The 22985-nt window shown below is 38.6% G+C and overlaps 2 protein-coding genes across 7 annotated transcripts in view; one reads left to right on the forward strand and one right to left on the reverse strand.

Moving 5' to 3' along the window:
- The window catches only part of LOC118429089 (exocyst complex component 7-like), a 27567-nt gene extending 11751 nt beyond the window's left edge, over positions 1-15816 (reverse strand). The window contains exons 1-20 of one of the 6 annotated variants that reach the window (XM_035839459.1): positions 15650-15816; positions 15422-15487; positions 14355-14454; positions 13637-13721; positions 13360-13431; positions 12673-12778; positions 11183-11300; positions 10052-10084; positions 9701-9760; positions 9265-9322; positions 8052-8106; positions 7357-7424; positions 7062-7120; positions 5697-5803; positions 5052-5156; positions 3964-4083; positions 3218-3310; positions 2266-2328; positions 1231-1297; positions 465-494 (exon numbers count right to left, since the gene is read on the reverse strand). In XM_035839459.1, coding sequence (XP_035695352.1) covers positions 465-494; positions 1231-1297; positions 2266-2328; positions 3218-3310; positions 3964-4083; positions 5052-5156; positions 5697-5803; positions 7062-7120; positions 7357-7424; positions 8052-8106; positions 9265-9322; positions 9701-9760; positions 10052-10084; positions 11183-11300; positions 12673-12778; positions 13360-13431; positions 13637-13721; positions 14355-14454; positions 15422-15487; positions 15650-15700 — 1516 coding nt within the window. In that variant the 5' untranslated portion in view covers positions 15701-15816. Of the gene's footprint in view, positions 1-464; positions 495-1230; positions 1298-2265; positions 2329-3217; positions 3311-3963; positions 4084-5051; positions 5157-5696; positions 5804-7061; positions 7121-7356; positions 7425-8051; positions 8107-9264; positions 9323-9700; positions 9761-10051; positions 10085-11182; positions 11301-12672; positions 12779-13359; positions 13432-13636; positions 13722-14342; positions 14455-15421; positions 15488-15649 lie in introns of all 6 variants that reach the window. The other 5 variants (XM_035839460.1, XM_035839463.1, XM_035839461.1 and 2 more) reach the window with 5 other exon arrangements.
- A 200-nt stretch (positions 15817-16016) lies between these two features.
- LOC118429325 (WW domain-binding protein 11-like) overlaps positions 16017-22985 on the forward strand; it is a 24465-nt gene continuing 17496 nt past the window's right edge. The window contains exon 1 of the mRNA XM_035839806.1: positions 16017-16087. The gene's annotated coding sequence lies outside the window, so the exon portion shown is untranslated. The remainder of the gene's footprint in view (positions 16088-22985) is intronic.

Here is a 22985-nt window from a genome sequence, read left to right on the forward strand (position 1 = left end):
GCGGTCGCGTTGGCCAGGTGGTCGTTGAGAAAAGGTTGCTTAATGCTTACGTCAATGGGAAAATAAATCGGGACCAAGAAAAAGCGGTCGAAATGGCCAGGTGGTCGCTGAGAAGAGGTTACTCTTCGTGCTAACTTGCTTTTTGAACCTTCCTGACCATCCTTTCAGGATGTCATCCATGATAATATATACTAGTAATAGAATCAACATATCCAAGAGTTATATAAATCATTCAATTTAAAGATTTTTTCCATGCCTCTCCATCATCATGCCTAAAAAATCATAATCTATAGTACTTCATAAACATTTGCACATCAACTTTAGTAAGAATCAGTATCATTGATACAAAAAAAAATTGCCAATCTGGTTTCTTTCAACAAAGATCATGCAAAGGAAATTTCTCAAGGAAAGAAACACCACAGTTGGAAACAGAAGAGAGACAAAAAGCGTGAAGGACTACACACAGATGTCTACTGGGCACCAGCTGGCGGCAACTACAGAAAGAACAGAAGCAGACAGATCAACATTACACACACTCTAGGACATGTTCTAGCAAAGCAACGTGAACAGCAAAACTACTGATGAAACTTTGTGTTCTTGTGCACTGTTAATGCTATGGCAGTTTAGAAATTACACTAGCGCTTTGCACTAGGGGTGGGTACCAGTACAGAAGATTCAGGTCCGGTTCAGGTCCAGAGGATCAGGTCCAGGTCCGGACCTGAACCTGATTCAGTATGAAAAAACTTGTGAATGGACAATACTCAAAACAATGGTCCATTTTGCAAGAAAGAAATCTGTTTTGTGGAGTATTGGACTCTACAGTTATAAAAATGGTGTTATAAAATCCTGCAAGACTAAGTGCCTCTGTATGATTGATTGTAAAACTTGGTAGAACTCTACTCTACTTCGCTCTTGTTATTTTCTTTGACTGGTAAGCCCCCTAACGTGTGAATACCTGATCATATAATTTGTTTATTTTCCAATTGGTCCAACATCCGGTCCACCAAATTTTTTCAGGTCCGTTTTTTCTGGACCGGTCCAATACGAAAAACCGGTTTTGTACCGGTACACAGCCCTACTGTGTACCCATACATGTACATCGAACCACAACTGGACGTTCATGATAACTTCCAAAACATGTGAGGAGGGCCTTAGAAAGCTTAATGTCCTGAATAAGTGACATGGCTTACCTTTGTAAGACATACATGTGCCAGTTTCTGATTCACTTACCTTGTGCAGCTAACATGCCACCAGCCGTGTGCAGATATTCTAGCAGGTTCTGGAGGAAGATCATAGCCTGGGGAAAAGAATTAATACACAAGCAGCCATAAACAATACTTTTCTTGTACTTTTTTCTATCTTTCTACAAACTACTACAGCCTCACTCACTACAGTCACAGGAAATATTGACATTTTCATATTAACAAGCTTTGTCAGAAATAATTTCAGGCGTGTGTGTCTGTGTGTGCCCCTGTGTGTCTGTGAAAACAATAGCTTAAGAATACCTGGGTGAATTGTCTTGATATTTGGTATGTGGGTAGGTCTTTATAAGACCTGGAAATAGATAGATTTTGGTCCCCCTCATGGCTTATAATGATATTGCAGAAGAATTTCTAGTTTTCATATCTCATGTTTGGGATATACTGTGGTTATGATCTTTAAGTGGTAGATAGCTGTTAGGAGGACAAGTAAGTCCTATAGGTTTGGGATTCCTAGAGCCTTTTTTTAAAACTGCAGGAGCCAATTTTGCTTCAAACCAATAAAATAACTCAAGAAGGGATTGATGTTCTTTAGTTTTACTGTATACAACAAAAAATGAGAAAGTTCTTGCAACCAATCTTGCAACCAAAAAATGAGAAAGTTCCTGCAACGAATCTTCCAACCAAAAAATGAGAAAGTTCTTGCAACCAATCTTGCAACCAAAAAATGAGAAAGTTCTTGCAACCAATCTTGCAACCAAAAAATGAGAAAGTTCTTGCAACCAATCTTGCAACCAAAAAATAAGAAAGTTCTTGCAACCAATCTTGCAACCAAAAAATGAGAAAGTTCTTGCAACCAATCTTGCAACCAAAAAATGAGAAAGTTCTTGCAACCAATCTTGCAACCAAAAAATGAGAAAGTTCTTGCAACCAATCTTGCAACCAAAAAATGAGAAAGTTCTTGCAACCAATCTTGCAACCAAAAAATGAGAAAGTTCTTGCAACCAATCTTGCAACCAAAAAATGAGAAAGTTCTTGCAACCAATCTTGCAACCAAGATCCTTACATTGCTGGTCAGCTCGTGCACTGTCCCATCCTTGGACATGTTAGACTGCTTATCTGGGTCATTCTGTAAGAACAAATATACAAGGGGGAAAGCTGATTACAGTAATCATACAAACAACTCAAACAGATACGTTGAGGAAGGTTGGATATCCGGGGAATATTATACTCCCAAAAGCAGTAACTCAAGCAACTGGATATGATTTGGGGAACGGTCAGATGTTCTAGGTAGCATCAACCACCTTTTGTCAGTGACATTGACCATTCTCAAAATCATATTTTTCCAGTTGCTTCAGTAAATGCAGAAATGTTTGCGGTGGTTTTATGTTCGTGGTTTTCGCGAGGCAGTCTTACCACGAAATTAAAACCACCGCAAACATTTTTCAATTACAGTATGTGACTACAGTGTATGGCACTACCGCAAAGTTTAACATAAAATTCCTGCAAACTTAAGATGCATTAAACTTTACAGTATCAGGGCTCGAAATACTGGGTGCATGTGCACCCAGGTGCACCCAAAATTGGAGCTGTGCACCCAATCATTTTCTGTGGGTGCACAGGGTGCACCCAAATATCTTCTTACGTTTATGTATGTAACGATGTCAAAGTATACTAGTATACATCATATTCTTGACATCTAAGTGTTAGAAAGATATAAATGTCTGTCATGGTACTTGTTTAAGAATTCGATAACTTGTAACTAAGTTTTATTACTAGGTTATTATATAATACGTAAATTTAAGTGGTGCACCCAAAAATTTTTTGGTGCACCCAATTTTTTACGCTGGGTGCACCAGTGCACCTAATCCCAAAAATGAATTTCGAGCCCTGCAGTATGCGTTTACTGTTATTTGGCATAACTCAGCCAGATACTGCAATCTCAAAACAGGGTTTTATGGTATATTTTGTAGGGTTTTCAACACTTTTTCAGTTGTCAAACTTTAACATAATGGTACCTTGATGGAGTCGATAAACTCCTCCAGAGCCTTCGCTCCTGTTGTATCCAGAGTAGACATCAGACTGGGGAGTTTCTGTCCCTGTTTGGTACCCTAGAGGAAAAACAAGTTAGTCTTACCCCCGTAAATAGTTTCATCAGGTTAGTAGATCAATTGAACAAAGTCTTATTCGTTTTCACGTTTTCTTTTAATTCTTCCATAGACGTTTCGGCTACTATCTGTCGTCTTCATCAGTACAGAATGAAACAACGTTGGGTGAAGTTGGGTCAAGGAAGCCATCTGGATCAGAAAGTCTACAGCAGTTATGAATAGAGACGAAGGGGGGTATAATCTTCGCCATGTTTGAAACTGCACCCTTGCCACTGCGTCACAAAGTGAGGAAAGTCGTGTAAAGTGCCTTTCCCAAGGGTACAAGATCGGTAGCACGGCAGGCAGATTCGATCCCGCGACCTCTCGGTCACGAGGTGAACACAATACCACTGTGCTACGTGGCCCCACATACAAAACATAAAAGTTGAATGTATATCTTTAATTTGGTCAGGCAAAAGTAATTTTTCTCAAAGGAGATGATATGGATGTTTGACTACATTGTATATGACAAGCAAATTGTAGAAGTTGTGACGTTCATTAGAATTATGATATCTTTGTCCTTGGTAGTCAGACAACACGGAATAAAACATTAAACTGCAGACATGTTTGAATGGTTTATAATATATTGGTTTATAATATATTACAGTTGTCCTTACCTTGAGTGCTTCTTCATAGTCTGGGTTGATGGCCCTCAGGTGTTTCAGGACAGGGAAGATGGACAGGACAGCAGAGTAGTCGTGCTTACCTATACATCTCTTAGCAGATGTGGCTATATTCTGTAGGAGGTACATTTGTATGAGAATTTCAAATGAAGGCTTATCCATCAGATACATATGTATATATGTAGCCATGACAAATCAAAGTTGTCATAATGTTTTCTCGAAAGAGAAAACATACTATTTTTGCATGTTGTGTTCTATTTTTTTCCTCTTCCTAGCACAAAAGGTTCACAGAAAAAGGCGGGCTGTGCACCAGAACAAGCAACCTGGACTGTCTACCTGGACTGGCTATCATGTCAAGTTACTCACACATCCCCAATTCTTTTTCTTTTCATTCGCACACACCACTTTGTGGTGAGCCTAATGGTATAGAATTGTATGCAAGTATCTTGACACAAGGCTAGAAGGAAAACATTCTGCATTTGAACAAAAATGTTGCCCTTCTACTTCATGACTCATTTGCATAAGAACAGAATTGACAAACTCTAGGGCAAGGATATACATGTCCCCTATGCTTTATGTTGTTAGAAAGCTGGCTCACAAAAACATTTTGTCTATAGTAATCACATCACAGCTAGGGATGCGTACCTAAACCCACGTTTAGGTACAGGTCCGGATTCGAATCCAGAGGTTTAGGTACAGGTCCGGACCTAATGAGTCCGGACCTAAATGCATGGCATTGAATATCATATATTATAACGACAAAACAATGTATTAAAAAGGGTAGAAGCATGTTTGAACCAATAAAAACGTGTTTATTATGGTAGACACATGATGCAACAAAAATTTGACCCTTGTTGTTTTTCCCTCACTGGGGCTCAGAGACTGCTATGGTGATTTCACAGTAATTTTATCTGTCAAAGTGGCCATCCCCTGACCTGTTATCCTGCCTGGCTTGCACTAATTAGATACAGGTCCAGTACCGGTACACCAGGGTTTGGTATTTTTGTATCTGTACCTAATTGATTGTACCGGTACTGTATCGGTACAGTGTACCGGTACACATCCCTAATCACAGCACTGACCTCCACATCGGCCACCACCCCATCCATGGACTGTTGCACCAGCTGTTCAAAGATGGAGTTGTGATATCTCTCCGGGATGACACCTTCCATCAACTTAGACTCACTCTGTCAAAAGAACAACACAACACGCAAATACTTAAGAAATGTTCAAGTCAAATCATAAATCATACACACTCATATTCACATAATATTTGCAAGGATGAACTGTTAAGCATCACTGCTCATGGGAATAATGCACGCTGTAATAAAAATGCTACAACTGTATGAGACTGTGGAAACACCTTCCTAGCAATTCCCACAAAGCATTCCACTTGTGTAGCAGCTAGCACACGTTACGAACAGATTCCCTACAATTCAAACAATGCTAAATACTTAACGTTTGGGTGTGAGTGAGTGAGTGAGTGAGTGAGTGAGTGAGTGAGTGAGTGAGTGAGTGAGTGAGTGAGTGAGTGAGCAATCTATAAGCAGTGACAACTATGCTGCAGAGGAAGGTGACAAACGGTCACCAAAACGATTCCTAGGTGTACAAAGAATCTCGTTAATTCAGTGACTAAACAACCCAATAAAACTATTCACTGATGCTAAAGACCATTCAGCCTTTCTTTTTGGAGTATTTTGTTATAGAGTTATATTCAGATACCATACCTGCATGAGTTTGAGCAGTGCAGAGATACAGAGGATACATGTATCTGTCTCTGTGTCTGACACGTCGTCCTTTAGCTCAGCCACAACATTGGAACCCTGCCGACGAGCTGGAAAGTGGAAGGGAGGAGAAATTAGTAAACATTTCAATGACTTACAACTAACCACAGCTCCTGGTAGGTAAAACGTCTTTCATATAGTTTTACGTCATGAGCATGATTATTATGTGAGCTCTGGTTTACTAGGCATCTATAATATGTTTTTATTTTGGAAACATTAGATATGAAGAACACGCTTTAAAACTTTTGTGTACATGTATGACATCTTACAGAACAGCGTAACACTATGTGATTTGAAAAAATTAAATCAAATTCATTAAAATACCATACATTGTCAAAATAAGAGGAATATATTAGACTTCTTTCAATCCCTCCTCTTTTGAATTGTAATAGTATAATAATCATGAGAATGTATGAGACCAAATACAATATATCTTGATCTAACACACCCAAAAATTCTGGGGCAAAAACTGACATTCTTCTCAGAGCTGTGAAGTTTGTGGGGGTAAAAGAATTAAAAAAATAACATAAAAAGGTTGAATTGATAAAAATTTGTAAAAACAAATTCAAAAAGCCATCATGAAAACAAAAAAAGTGAAGTTGTATTCTATAAACTCTGGTCCAAACATACCACTTTTCTCAGTAAAAGGGAACAGACTTTTCCAACGACCTACAAAAACGAGGGGAAAAAACTTCATCCAACAAACATATCACCCCCCCCCCCAAAAATAATAAAAAGGTGAAACAAAAAATAAATGAGGTATAGAAATGTACTTAAGTAAGACGTGACTAAAAACATACCACTTTTCTCGGTTAAAGAAGAGTCACTTTTTCGACGCCCTATACAAAGAAATGATATGTCCACCTGGGCTAAAAACAATACATGACATAACTCTTTTTTACAGAATTTCATAAAAAGATCTTTAACAATTGTGGAAGAAACGAGATGTAAGCAAATGTCATAAAAAAAAAGAAAAAAAAGGTTTGTAAAATAAAAGTTTCACTGAGAACAGACCAGGAGACAAATAAAAAAAATCTTGCTAGCGAATGTCGTATCGATGAGAAAAAATGAAAAAAAGGGTTGCAAAAAAATTTCAAAATGAAAACCAACCGGAGGTCTCGGGCATAGCAAAAGCACCTTTATGATTGGCTACAAAGGGAAGACAAAATAAAAGGTTCTGTAGAAAAAAAGCATCCAACGCGTTTGAAAAATAGATGAAAAAAAAGGATTATTCCGACCTGATCTTAAAAAAAAAGAGCATCAATTATTAAATTGTGTAAAACACAAAATTTCTGACATATATTTTACCTGTGTCTAGTGTCAGGGAGGAATGCTTCATGATGGAAGAGCCAGCTTTCCGGATTATTCTGGAAAATAACCATAGCATAACATCAGTTGACTTTAACCTTAAATATAAAAAAAAAGCTCTCATTGGGAAATGTGATACTGTTTTTACAATCATTTCACTCTGAGTCTGAGCAATTCTGCTATTACATATAATTTTTTATATACATGTACATGCATTTTCTTATTTATTCAGGACTTAAAGCATACACAAAGTTCTGCTATTTGTTAGTGAATATTCCTGAATCTTTATACATACGTTCTCCCTTTCAGGTAGGCTGTTTTCTTGGTGGGCGTGTCCTTCAATGCCAGCTTTCTGCTACCTCCCTGAGGGACAATAAATGGGACTTAAGTCACCACAATTCAGGTAAAAGTTTTAAGACTCCAGACTCGTTCCCAAGACGTCATCATGTCACAAAGTATAACAGTAGGGTGTTTGGATCAAAGGTCCTGGGTTTGAATTCCCTGATATGCTCCAGTTTTGTGCATACTGGGAAAGGCATTTAACATAAATTTATTCACTTTCACTTAGGTGAAAATGAGTACCTAGCTTTGGTTAGGGACATCTCTCAGATAGGACATTAAATGGAGGTCCCACACGCATGTTTGGGAGGCCATACCTCAAACACGTAAAAGAACCCACCGCACCATCAAAAAGAGTTGGAATCCTTCCCAGTGAGAGTGGATCAAATAAATCTGTCAGGATATGCAGCTTGTACTGTTCAGTACAAAGCTGGAGAGTTATGCCATGAGGCGTTTTACAGGGTATGCAAGTATTCAAACAAACATACCAAAAAATTCAGTCCACATCTCAACAAAATTAACGCAAGTTAGAACTTTGGTGACAATCTGCTTTTACAAATGGCTGTGTGCAACTGCATGTGAAAGAAGTACCAGTAATATACATGTTACACGCTTCTGAACATTTATGTCAGTAAATAAATGTATTCTTACAGAGGCAGGTGAAACTCCTGTTGCTGTTCCAGTCTTTGCCTGGTGTTCTTTCAACCTGCATGAAACAATACAATGTACATTGAAGTTTGCTCAAAACAATGAATGTCCTGGGTCCCATCCGGATAGTAGTTCGCTCTGGCATTTATTATACACTGTATACACTTATACACTGTATGTACAATCGCTTCTCTGCTATTACGTCTGGGAACCTTGACATCTCTAACATCTGGAATGGTCCAAGTATTGGACGAGGGCGTTGAAAGGTCCCTACACATGACTGAATTAAGGAATTGGACAGGCATTCCAACACCCAAAACAACCTCTGTCCGCTTGCGGGAGGGTGCTCTAGAACCCATTCCTTGATTTGCTCATTGTTTACCTGACATCACCCTAAAACATTTACAGTTCTCTAGATGGGTAGCAAAAGCAAACATAGGAGCGAAGCACAACCCAGATGGTCCCAGGAACATGATGCCTCACAAATTTATTTTGTTGCTTCTCAAATGGTTTAAAAAAAATATCAATTGACTGGGCAAATTTTTTTTCCATTTACAAAAAGGCTGTTATGCAAGATATGAATTCATATGGACCAATTATAGCTTTTAGGTCATGAAAAAGTTTACAGATCACTGATATATGAAATAAGAATGCATACCATTGTTACTTGTATGTTTGACTAATGGCGGAAGCGAGGCATTAAGAGTAGCTGCCCTATAGGCTGATGTCAGAGTTGCGTTGTGCAGTACAGTGCCCAAAATGGGAAGACGATTTGGGTGTGACTTCAAATCCTTGAAAATCCTTCTTTTCCTTGAAACTTTTTGCCCAATCTGTAGACTTTTTGAGTTAGAAGGGACAGGTAGGGCCTAATCTTTCCTGTTTGGGTCAAAAGTTGTTCAGTTTAGCAGTTTAGCTGGTGTCAGAACAGGTTTTGAGTTATAGGGGTGCTACCGGTTGTATCAGGAGGGAACAGGGGTCAAAGGTGAGGTTTCTTTCAAAGAGCGAGCTTTTCTCGGAGAATGAGCCAAACAACCCTCTGTTTTCTTTGAATGGTTATAAACTAGACCTCAGTGACTTTCTGGTGGAGAAGAATTTTTAAGATTGAAATATGGGTTAGTACTTTTTTAAAGCCTTCATTCAGTGTATTATAACATGCTTGCCAATGGACAGCCTTAACTTTGATGTCTGACCTATAATCACACAATCACTGACTTACCCATCCAGAGATCTCAGCAGTGTGTTGGACCTGATTTGGGCATACACATTCATGAAATCTGGAAAGAAACAAGACAAAACATGATACAACTTTCCATACAGAAATGAAAAAAACAATGGAAAAAAACTGGTAATTTCTTAATCTATGATTCAGAAACTATTTTTTGAAAGCATCTAATGCTAGTTCACCTTTATCCATGGGCCAACCAATATCTGTGGTTGTTTTCAAAACCAGGGTATTTACATATAGGTATATCAAGTTGATGGACTGAGGTTTCAAATTGCAAAACAAATTGTATTTTCAATTATTACAGTTTGAAACCACTGTCTCTTAACTTGTTATCCCCAAATACGCTGTCTTTTAAAGCAATGGAACCGATATAGGTTACCCCACAGATATAAGTAGCCAGATATATGTAAAGAAGATGATGTCTTACCGGTGCTGTTTTGGGTGATGAGCCACCTAGAGATTTCCGTCAGTTCTGCAACTGTCCTCTCTAAAACAGAACACATCCATACTTCACATCTTTTACATGTAAAACATACATCAAACACAATCAGTAGACGGGGGGCGACACAGGTTTCCTGACACTTATGACCCATTGTTGCTCTAATGTAGTGTCTCAGAGATAGCAATAGATGGGTCTATTCCATAAGCCCCCCAAAATGGCATAATATCATTCAACTTGTTGGTTATGTCAATCCAATTTTCATTCATAATATCATTTACCAACAAAGATGAACATGATATTTGGCAGTTTTCAAGCGCTATTACCCCATTGACTTACCTGGTAAATGCTCCAGAGGAATATCTTCTGGATCTGAAAATAAACAAACAAGTGGTGAGTTTAGTAACTTACATGAAAGGTTTGATTATATGGATGACAACATCTGGGAATCCAAAAACTGATGTGAGCATGAGGGAAAAAAATTTGTCTTTAATATGCAGGGCTCGAAATTCATTTTGGGGATTAGGTGCACTGGTGCACCCAGCTTAAAAAATTGGGTGCACCAAAAAATTTTGGGGTGCACCACTTGAATTTGAGTAGAATGTAAAAAAAACTGATAACAAAACTTAGTTACAAGCTATCAAATTCTTAAACAAGTAACACATTTTTATTATCTTTCTAACACTTAGATGTCAAGAATATGATGTATACTACTATACTCGATATTTTTCCATACATAAACCTAAGAAAATATTTGGGTGCACCCTGTGCACCCACTGAAAAACATTGGGTGCACAGTTCCAATTTTGGGTGCACCTGGGTGCACATGCACCCAGTATTTTGAGCCCTGATATGAAATCTACATGGTCAGGAAGGTTGAACACAAGGAGTATGGCCTTAGACCCTAAACATGCATTTCATAAAACACAATCATGGATAAATTCATTTGGGAACATACAATTCATTCAGATCTTTATCTTACGCATGCAGAAGAAAACATATACATAACATGATTTCTCTATTGAACAGACTAAAGTAAGTTTCCTGGCACATGATTGTGTATCTAATTTCTAGATCATAAGGAAAAGTTGTAAGTTACTGTAAATGCATTTAAGTTTGCGGGGATTTAATTTCGCGGTTGCGGGAAAATGGACTTTTCGTGGTGGTTTTAATTTCGCGGTAGCACCATGTACTGTAGTCTCTTACTGTTATGGAAAAATATTTGCGGTGGTTTTAAATTCGCGGTGAGGTGGCCGCCGCGAAAACCGCAAACATTAATCCACCGCGAACATTTCTGCATTTACAGTATATGTCTATGTGAAAATGTGAGCTTCACATAAACATATACACAAGCATGTGCCAGGATACTTACTTCAGTTTGTTTATAGTCTTTGGAAAGTCTAAAAATCTAACTGCATAGGCAAGAAAAGAATGTCAGAATGACCATGCATGTTTTATTACTGGACTGACCGTCTTCTGTCCCCAGCATGTCCAGTATAGTGACCGCTGGTACCGGTCGGCTGTGTCTGGTCAGCAGGTTCCGGAATTCTCTCTCCAGCTGGTCTTTACCAGACTCAAACAGTTGTGTCTAAAACATGGAAAAAGCTCATTGTTTCCATAGTCATTGGTTTAAAATATCATTATTTATTTTCAATATTTATCTCAAGAAAGCTCATTAGATCAGCATATATGCATTTCATTGGGCTTTGTTACATTTACATATACAAATTAACAAAACATTTTGATTAATTTTTCCTTATCCTTTTAAAACTTTTTTTAAAGTAGATAATTCATTTTTTGGCAACACCTCAGGAGAGGAGAGGAAAGGTGTTCCTTAAACACTTTTTTTGTTGTTTTACTTTATTCATCTACATGTGGTAAAAGCAATGCACTAATTTACTAAACGATATCTTATATGTATCCATCCGAAGATCACAAATTTCAAATTGTGAAATGTGCCATAGTTGATAAAATTCAGTGTCCTCAAAGAAAAAATTGTAACATCAATTTAACATCCAAATCTGGTACTAGTATTCAAATTTTTGATAGCACCGGGCTCAGTGGATGCGAAGCACGTCGAACTTCGTATTTTTTTATAGTAGCCTGTGTGATAACAGTAGAACCCCATGTGATAACCCAAGGTATCACCCAGTCCAAAACACCCCTATCAAACGTTATCAAGGCCAAGGTATGACACAGAATACAACACGTGTACAATGTACTGAGTACAGGCTTTTAGCTAGGATTTTATCATAGGGAGTCCAAATTTCTTAGTGACTGAGATTCACCATGTGGTGAATGCTACAGACAAGAGCATTGTAGGGGGTCAGGGAGCATTGACCTTCCATGGTTTGAGGTTTGATAGAATTCTAAGTTAAAATGGTGCATTCTGAGGTATCCTGAGGGGTAAATTATCGTCAGAGAGGTCACCAGGGCTTTAGCCAGCTCAAATTTTTTTTCCGTCAGCCAATTACAATCGTCGCGAAAACAGCGAAAATTAATTAGAAGGACTGAACTGAGACCTTGAAAAACGGGTTTTAATGAGATTATCGTATGCGAAAGGGCGCCGACACACATTGTCAACAATCATAACAATAGCAAAACAAACAGCGTGTGGCTTTTACGGCCGTGGACGGCGTCCCCAAGCCGCCTGTAGCTTCCACCAAGGATTTTTGTCCGTCAAGGTTGACGGATTGGTTTTAAAATTTTTCCGTCAGACGCAGCAAATTTCCGTCAATTGACGGAAAAACGGACGCTGGCTAGACCCCTGGAGGTCACAGTTGAAGACTGTGACCTGTAGCTAGTGGCAACCCTGGTCATGGCAGAGGATCTGCTCCCCAGTGTAACGGACTCTTCAGTGCGTCTAGTGAATCCAATTTCTCATTATTTTTAGAACAGTGTGTCCAATTGACGCCTTGAATGCCTGGCTAAAAGCCTGACTGAGTACTCTATTCTCTCACCACAGTGTGCAGTTCAGGACTGCCTGGGTTGTTTGTACTGAAGAAGTCCACGGCGTTCTGGACCCTGGCCATGCTCTGCAGGTACGAGTCCAAACGACCTGTGGGCCTGAAGGGCAAAACAGGGAAACATAACATTTAGGAACTACCTGGTGCAGACATATAATGACAGCTTATGCATGGTATTTACATTTTCTATGTTATTACTTGTGTTCAAAGATGTGGAAAGTGACTGGACACCAATGCTTCACCAGGGTTCATATACTGTAAACTTTCAAACTTCCGCAGAGGTCTTATTTCATGGTTTTTGCACAATGTGCTATCCACTGCAAATTCACGATGTCACAAATATGCGTTTCTAATGTAAGGTTATAATTACCGTACTACAGAATAATTTTTGACCGTGAATTTAAAACCTTCTTTTCCCTCTAACAATGAAATAAAACCACTGCAAAAGTAAACAAACTCACAGTAGTAGAAGTAAAGATACACACACAATTATACATGTACTGGTACCAACACCATGTGTATGTATGGAAGCCATACTGAGTGAGTTACAATAATATAAACCTTATAACAATGATCACCAATGACTGTCCACACCAAAAACCAATCCCTAAACCAGAAGGAAAATGTATTTTTTACAAAAGAATTGTTTGTCTTCTGGTATGAAATACTGTATCTGCTGACCCATCTGATGGCTGGTTGTCGGACTCTCTGTCGGGATATTTTGGAGCAAGCGGATCGGGAGAACCGTAAGGTCTGTATACAGGCATGCCATTTGTAAGAGTTATTCAAAACTTATCATTGCAGAAGTTTAATATAAATATTAATGTGAAGTGATTATTGCGTTTTGACTATTGAATAGCTTTAAGTTTAACTTAAACATCACACGATTTGTATGAACTTAAGGTATGTTTCAAGCATGGATTGCATTCTTGAAGAAAAAAAAAGAAGCAATACACACCCCTCTCGGATGGTTTGTTCCACATCCTTGGCAACATTATAGAAGCTGATGACATGGTCCAGAGAGGACAGCGTCTTATCAATGTCTGAGGTGTTTGGTCAAGAACAAAATCAAGATACTTACAGATATAATAAGAAATGCTTATCAGTATTTTTTTCAAATACTTTGTATTTAACAGCATTTGTTGTTTGGGTTTGTCTATAATTACATGTATATGTAAAAATGTTTGAACATTTATATGCACATGAAGTAGTAAGAAGTGGTATTACATTTGCGTAACAGTTAGGGTGTGAAGCCCACAACCCAGAAGTCCTGTGTTCAAATTCCCTGACATACCACCAACTTTGAGCCCTTTACTTAAGGCTTTAGAAAGGCACTTACTGTAACATGACTTTCCTTACTCCACCCAGGTGTAAAAATGGGTACCTGACTTCAGTTGGCAAGGTAAAAGGTGGTGGAAGGATAAGGATGGGCTCTACCTCTCAATACCATGCCCTAGACACAGTAGATAACAATCAAAGTTACTCCTACCGCCTCAAAAAAGGCTATGGGATGGGTCTAACTTTTTCCCAATACGTAGGAAAAGTTAACCCCAAAACTCTGCTTTTTTTTAGTCGTTAACATTTAAGCCATGGTCTATGAAGCAAAGGTTCCCTATTCCCTGGTAATACATGTACAAGAGCTTTATGAATGAGACAGTTCCTACTGAAAAGGATACTGTCTTGAAGTTTCTGCAGGTTTTTGGTGTCCCGGTGTACTGGCACGATGGTGTCCTCTAGCTTGTGGAGACGGCTGCTGAAGGATTCCAGTATAGACACCTGCAATGTACGTATGTTCAAGTTACAGGAAATCAATGTATTTGCTTCTGGTGAAAAATGGCTTCCAATAATAAAACAATCAAAATGTTTGTCACAAGTTTTTACAGCTCATAGGAACATATGGTAAGATAAAAAGGAAACTACAATTACGGAACCTCCTTGGCCTTGCTTCAGGTACAGCTATCATCATCATCATCGTACAGCTATAACGGCAGTTAATCTATACTAGGGACTATGGGAATAATTTTCCAGTTACCCGACTAAGTCTAGCAAAAACCTACCCACACTAGCCTTTTAGTTTTAATTATAGTTGGCCAGTTGCAAGGGACATGACATCATGACATTTTCAATCATGACATTCTGAGTGATGAACTTCGAAGCAATACTTTCTCCATTTCACACCGTCAATAGACGAGGGCTTTAAACAGTGACAGAATGATCAACATGATGCTAGTGGTTTATAAGCGGTCAGCCTTTTTACCGGAAAACACACGAAGGAGTGTATAATATACTGAAATACAGTATGTTTTGATGAGTAAACATGACAGGTCGCTATGTTTTGCCACAGAATAATTCATATATTCATATAAGATTCATATATATTATATTTATGCCAATATATAACAGATTTTTGCACTGAAGTTCGGTAGGTATCAGCTGTCTTGTTGTGAAAGTATCAGACCCCGCTAAACAAACATGTATTCTGCAATGAAAACAAACATGGCCGCCGGGTGACAGCGGTCCGGCCCGTCGTCTCATGCATTTTCTGACGATTTCTTCATTCCAGGGCCATATGTAGATTATTCTGTGGCAAAACATAGCGACCTGTCATGTTTACTCATCAAAACATACTGTTTTTCAGTAGATTATACACTCCTTCATGTGTTTTCCGGTGTTTAACTCTGTTTTCCGGTAAAAAGGCTGACCCGTTTATAAGGAAGAGGAAGAGCTACAGAGGTAAACCCACCATGTTTTCTGTCAGCTGGTTGCTCTTGTTTAGGCTGTCTTTCAGAAATGCCAGCTTCTGTGTCTCCTGTATAACAGGTACATAGTAAAAAAAGAAAAAGAAACTGGTTAATGACATCAAGAGTTTCATAAGGTAAGAGTTGGCCTGCAAAAATTCAGAGTCAAATTTGCGGGACAAAATTTTAAGGTGTTATGATTTTTGTGGGAGGGGCACAACAAAATAGCTCACCATTTGCAGCTTTTCGTCAATCTCTCGCTTTTTAGCCGAAAGATCTTCCATCTTGGAAGCCTGTAGGTATTTTCTGCTTCTAGTACAGCAATATTCTACGTTCTGAACTCACAGAATACAGAGAAATGTTGTTGAAATGCTACAACCACTGAACAAACCAGCCAATGTCGGCCATATTGAATCCCTGTGGGAATAAAAGGGTAACTATGGCGGTTATGAAAAGTACATTTGTCGCTCCATCTTTGTCTAAATAAAATCTATTGCATTGTACTTGATGTGCACTCAATCCCGAATACTTCAAAATATTTCTGATCACAAAATCTTATCGAACTTTTCTTTAACAGGCGATAAACCACAGACCAGTATCTCTTTGGACCTTCACAGAGCCTCACGATCCCATCATTCCTTACACAAAATGGCGTCCAGCGTGGGTTAAATTTTGGAGGTAACTCCTGCCGTGATAGCCACAGAGCAGCCGTGGATAGCAGCCGGGATACTATTATTTAAATGAGCCAAATAGTTGAATCCTATTGGTCGATTCTCCCCACACATGCGGGATTACTGCAGTCTCGCCATTTTGTTGTCGGCTTTGGTAATGTGTGCCGAGATTTGGTAAGTTTCGTTCTGAAATATTGTATTTCTGGGACTATCAATGTAATATTTGTGTGGCTCTTAGCTATGGGGTCCAGGTAGGGAACCTTACAGGTAATATTCGTGTGGCTCTTAGCTCTGGGGACCAGGTAGGGCACCTTACAGGTGATATTTGCGTGGCTCTTAGCTCTGGGGACCAGGTAGGGCACCTTACAGGTGATATTTCTGTGGCTCTTAGCTCTGCGGACCAGGGAGGGCACCTTTAATACAGGTAATATTTGCGTGGCTCTTAGCTCTGGGGACCAGGTAGGGCAACTTACAGGTAATATTTGCGTGGCTCTTAGCTCTGGGGACCAGGTAGGGCACCTTACAGGTGATATTTGCGTGGCTCTTAGCTCTGGGGACCAGGTAGGGCACCTTACAGGTGATATTTCTGTGGCTCTTAGCTCTGGTGACCAGGTAGGGCACCTTACAGGTAATATTCGCGTGGCTCTTAGCTCTGGGGACCAGGTAGGGCACCTTATGGGTGATATTTGCGTAGCTGTTAGCTCTGGGGCCCAGGTAGGGTACCTTACAGGTAATATTTGCGTGGCTCTTAGTTCTGGGGACCAGGTAACACACCGTACAGGTAATATTTGCGTGGCTCTTAGCTCTGGGACCAGGTAGGGCACCTTACAGGTGATATTTCTGTGGCTCTTAGCTCTGGTGACCAGGTAGGGCACCTTACAGGTAATATTCGCGTGGCTCTTAGCTCTGGGGACCAGGTAGGGCACCTTATGGGTGATATTTGCGTAGCTGTTAGCTCTGGGGCCCAGGTAGGGTACCTTACAGGTAATATTTGCGTGGCTCTTAGTTCTGGGGACCAGGTAACACACCGTACAGGTAATATTTGCGTGGCTCTTAGCTCTGGGGACCAGGTAGGGCACCTTACAGGTAATATTCACGTGGCTCTTAGCTCTGGGGACCAGGTAGGGCACCTTACGGGTGATATTTGCGTAGCTGTTAGCTCTGGGGACCAGGTAGGGTACCTTACAGGTAATATTTGCGTGGCTCTTAGTTCTGGGGACCAGGTAACACACCGTACAGGTAATATTTCTGTGGCTCTTAGCTCTGGGGACCAGGTAGGGCACCTTACAGGTAATATTCGCGTGGCTCTTAGCTCTGGGGACCAGGTAGGGCACCTTACGGGTGATATTTGCATAGCTGTTAGCTCTGGGGACCAGGTAGGGTACCTTACAGGTAATATTTGCGTGGCTCTTAGTTCTGGGGACCAGGTAACACACCGTACAGGTAATATTTGCGTGGCTCTTAGCTCTGGGGCACCTTACAGGTGATATTTGCGTGGCTCTTAGCTCTGGGGACCATGTAACACACCTTGCAGGTAATATTTGCGTGGCTCTTAGCTCTGGGGACCAGGTAGGGCACCTTACAGGTGATATTTCTGTGGCTCTTAGCTCTGGGGACCAGGTAGGACACCTTACAGGTAATATTTGTGTGACTCTTACCTCTGGGGACCAGGTAGGGCACCTTACAGGTAATATTTGCATGGCTCTTAGCTCTAGGGACTAGGTAGGACACCTTACAGGTAATATTTGCGTGGCTCTTAGCTCTGGGGACCAGGTAGGGCACCTTACAGGTGATATTCGCGTGGCTCTTACCTCTGGGGACTAGGTAGGGTACCTTACAGGTAATGTTTGTGTAGCTCTTAGCTCTGGGGACCAGGTAGGGCACCTTACAGGTAATATTTGTGTGGCTCTTAGCTCTGGGGACCATATAGGGAACCTTACAGGTAATACATGTATTTGGGTGGCTTTTGGCTCTTGGCACCAGGTAGGGCACCTCACAGGTAATATTTGTGTGGCTCTTATCTCTTGGGACAAGGTAACACATCTTACAGGTAATATCTTTGTGGCTCTTAGCTCTGGGGACCAGGTAACACAATTCTGCATTTACAGTATATCAAACTAAGAAATTGTTTGGTAGCTTGTTTTCACTGTACTAGTACATGTTTAGCTGAAGACACATTCTGAAGCCAGAAACTTCCCATTATATCTAATGAGAGTAAGCAGACCTTAAGTTACCTTATTTTTTTTTGCTTAAAGGTTTATTTAGCACTTTTTAGCCTGGGAATAAATCGTTCCTGTAGCAGCACAGACCCACTGGTCAGACCACTGGAACAAAATTGATGGCCAATACCTTGTTGTATATCTTGTCTCACCTGTGAGGTAATAATTTTTTTGTACATTGTTTTAGATGGAGAAAGTCACAAAGGAAAGGAAGAGTCTACAGGGAAGGCTTCTCACAGACCCACACTGATGAAGACTTTATTCAACCAGAAGAACGAACTAAGATCCTGGAGCAAAGTCTGGGATAGGTTCCACTTTTCGCTTCTTGCAGCTATGAATGTATGGAAAGGATTACAGGGACTACAGGGCTCGAAATTCAAATTTTTGGATTAGGTGCACAGTGCACTGAAAAAATTGGGTGAGATTTTGGGTGCACCACTGTCAGAAAAAAAAAGTAATTACAGAACTTGATAATTACAAGCTTATTAAATTAAATTCCTAAACAAGTACATTTTGTACCATGACAGACATTTTAGTTGTCTTTCTATTACTTAGATGCGAAGAACATTGTGTATACTAGTATACTCTGATATCCTAACATGACTTTTGTGTAAACCTAATAAAATGTTCGGGTGCACTGTGTTGGTGAACCCACAGAAAAAAATTGGGTGCATGGCTCCAATTTTGGGTGCACCCAGTATTTTGAGCCCTCAGCTTTTATTACATGGTTTGTCTAATTGCATACTAAGACTACACCAATTTAATTTCTTGGTTCACGGATTTTTTCATAAAAATATGGAGCGAGAGGATGATATAAAAATGAAAATAAAAATTGTAAAATGGTTGGGGTAAAGGTAAGGGCTAATCCAAAACATAAAGAATAAAAGGTTTTCAGTTTGAAAAAAGTACAAAAACACTATTACTGTACAGTTACAGCACCAGTTTGTTTAAAATTACAAAAGTAGTGTCAGTTTTTATGTTTGTCCCATTCTTCATGAATGAAAAATATGACTGCAATAATAATACTCACATTTTAAGAAGCTTATATAATATGAAGGCCAATTTGTTACACCAGAAAGTTGGTGAATGGTTTCATTCATGGTGAAAATTTGCTGAGTGGTAATTTTGATTTTGATTTTTTTCCCAAAAAATAGGAGCGAGCGAATCCGTGAACCAAGAAATTAAATTGGTGTGGCCAAGTAAGATTAGTTTTCCTGTGCTATGTTGATATCAGAAGATATGGAACATATATTGTATGCAATTGAAGCTATTTCCCTTTGTTGTATAATACAGTCTGCAACAATATGACACCCATCTTAATTCTATCTTGTTTAGATCACAATTTTGACAACTTCTTGGCTGCACAGGAGTGTTGTCATGTGTACCTTTTAGTTTTTAGACATTGATTTTGTGTGAATTATCTGGAAGTTTGTGATGGATGTTCTATGTCATGTTCTATATTTATAATTTGTGCTTAATTCTCTTTAGTAGCCTAGGTCGTACTCTGTAAGGTTGTAATTTGTTACACATGACAATGACTATGTGGGACATGTGGCTACTCTGATGTGAAATGGTGATATCCAAAGTGTAAATATGTTCAGGTTGACTTCTTTTCTGTCAGCTTTGGAAAAGGAAGGGTCCAATGTGTCATATAATGAGTCGGTTCTTTGATGTTGAGAGGTGTTAATATTTTCCAACAGTGAACATGGCAACATTGTGATGAAATTTGGTGACAATATTTAGTTTGAATAGCTCAATACTTAGATTATGTTTTTGTCAAAAACACAAAAGTTTTTCCGAAGAACTTACAGGAAGAGAGATGACATGTCTTTTGTTGTTTATAACTTTGTCACTTACTATTAATTAATTTATTACTTTGTCCCAAAGTTGTTTATGTGCAAATTGTGTCACAGAGCGAAGGAGATAGTGAATTAAGTCTGTTTACCTACTGGTGCACAATAAAGTTCTTGAACCTATACAGATTCACTAGACTATTGCTTTAATTTTCTTTTGTGTACAGTATATTGTAGTAAAGTTAGAAATACACTGCATATTCTATGATGCATAGCATTAAAACCTTCTCATTTATTATTCCGAATGTATACATCTAATACAACCAATATGACTTGATCTTGGTGACTGAGAAGACGAAAATGGATTCGTAATAATCAGTAAATGAGTAAAGATTACGGTAACTGATGACAAAATTTACACTTTTATAAGAACTGATGGGAGTTTATCTATTTGAATCGACATCTATTTCTCACAACTCTACAATAAAAAGTTGGAATAACCCAAAAGAGATTGTGGTATCACGAAAAAGGAAGCAGTGATACTATTGATATTTCATATACGGATTTATATGAAAAATTATGTCAATTTTACAATATGACAATCTAACCCTACCTCATTTTTGTAATGATGTACTTTCCCTGTACATGTTTTACCGTAGCACCTGTCCAAAAACAAATTGCTTTGTGATATCTTTAATAACAAATGCTCTTTTTGCCTCAGAAGAGCAAATGGAATTTTTTAAACAAGTTGCATATATATTTGATGTCAGAAAATTATTCCACACCCAATAAAGTTGGTTTGAAGAAAATTGGACATCGTTTCGCGATATCTTATGTTTTTGCAAAAAATAAGCTCTTTTGGGGTAAATTGAGCTATTTTGATCAATAATTTGCATATTTCATGTCAGAAAATTATTCCGCACCCAACAAAGTTAGTTTGAAGAGAATCAGACATCATTTCGCAACATCTTTTTTTTTGTGTGAAAAATGCTCTTTTTGCCTCAGAAGAGCAAATTGAGCTTTTTTGACCAATTATTTGCATATATCATTTCAGAAAATTATTCCGCACCCAACAAAGTTGGTTTGAAGAAAATCGGATATCGTTTCGCGATATCTTGTTTTTTTGCGAAAAAATGCTGTTTTTGGCTCAGAGTCAGAAGAGCAAATTGAGCTGTTTTTACCAATAATTTGCATATTTCATGTCAGAAAATTATTCCGCACCCAACAAAGTTGGTTTGAAGAAAATTGGATATCGTTTCGCGATATCTTTTTTTTTGTGTGAAAAAATGCTCTTTTTGGCTCAGATGAGCAAATTGAGCTGTTTTTATCAACAATTTGCATATTTCATTTCAGAAAATTATCCCGCACCCAACAAAGTTGGTTTGAAGAAAATCGGACATCGTTTCGCGATATCTTTTTTTTTTGCGAAAAAATGCTCTTTTTGTCTCAGAAGGGCAAATTGCGCTGTTTTTACCAATAATTTGCATATTTCATTTCAGAAAATTATCCCGCACCCAACAAAGTTGGTTTGAAGAAAATCGGACATCGTTTCGCGATATCTTTTTTTTTTGCGAAAAAATGCTCTTTTTGTCTCAGAAGGGCAAATTGCGCTGTTTTTACCAATAATTTGCATATTTCATGTCAGAAAATTTTTCCGCACCCAACAAAATTGGTTTGAAGAAAATTGGATTTCGTTTCGCGATATCTTGTTTTTTTGCGAAAAAATGCTCTTTTTGGCTCAGAAGAGCAAATTGCGCTGTTTTTACCAATAATTTGCATATTTCATGTCAGAAAATTTTTCCGCACCCAACAAAGTTGGTTTGAAGAAAATTGGATATCGTTTCGCGATATCTTTTTTTTTTGGCGAAAAAATGCTCTTTTTGGCTCAGAAGAGCAAATTGAGCTGTTTTTACCAATAATTTGCATATTTCATGTCAGAAAATTTTTCCGCACCCAACAAAGTTGGTTTGAAGAAAATTGGATATCGTTTCGCGATATCTTTTTTTTTTGTGAAAAAAATGCTCTTTTTGGCTCAGATGAGCAAATTGAGCTGTTTTTACCAATAATTTGCATATTTCATTTCAGAAAATTATCCCGCACCCAACAAAGTTGGTTTGAAGAAAATCGGACATCGTTTCGCGATATCTTTTTTTTTTGTGAAAAAAATGCTCTTTTTGGCTCAGATGAGCAAATTGAGCTGTTTTTACCAATAATTTGCATATTTCATTTCAGAAAATTATCCCGCACCCAACAAAGTTGGTTTGAAGAAAATCGGACATCGTTTCGCGATATCTTTTTTTTTTGCGAAAAAATGCTCTTTTTGTCTCAGAAGGGCAAATTGCGCTGTTTTTACCAATAATTTGCATATTTCATGTCAGAAAATTTTTCCGCACCCAACAAAATTGGTTTGAAGAAAATCGGATATCGTTTCGCGATATCTTGTTTTTTTGCGAAAAAATGCTCTTTTTGGCTCAGAAGAGCAAATTGAGCTGTTTTTACCAATAATTTGCATATTTCATGTCAGAAAATTTTTCCGCACCCAACAAAGTTGGTTTGAAGAAAATCGGACATCGTTTCGCGATATCTTGTTTTTTTGCGAAAAAATGCTCTTTTTGGCTCAGAAGAGCAAATTGCGCTGTTTTTACCATAATTTGCATATTTCATGTCAGAAAATTTTTCCGCACCCAACAAAGTTGGTTTGAAGAAAATCCGATATCGTTTCGCGATATCTTGTTTTTTTGCGAAAAAATGCTCTTTTTGGCTCAGAAGAGCAAATTGAACTTTTTTGACCGATAATTTGCATATTTGATGTCAGAAAATTATTCCGCATCCAACAAAGTTGGTTTGAAGAAAATCGGACATTGTTTCGCAATATCTTATGTTTTT

The sequence above is a fragment of the Branchiostoma floridae genome, chromosome 13, assembly GCF_000003815.2.
Source record: "Branchiostoma floridae strain S238N-H82 chromosome 13, Bfl_VNyyK, whole genome shotgun sequence".
NCBI lineage: Eukaryota > Metazoa > Chordata > Leptocardii > Amphioxiformes > Branchiostomatidae > Branchiostoma > Branchiostoma floridae.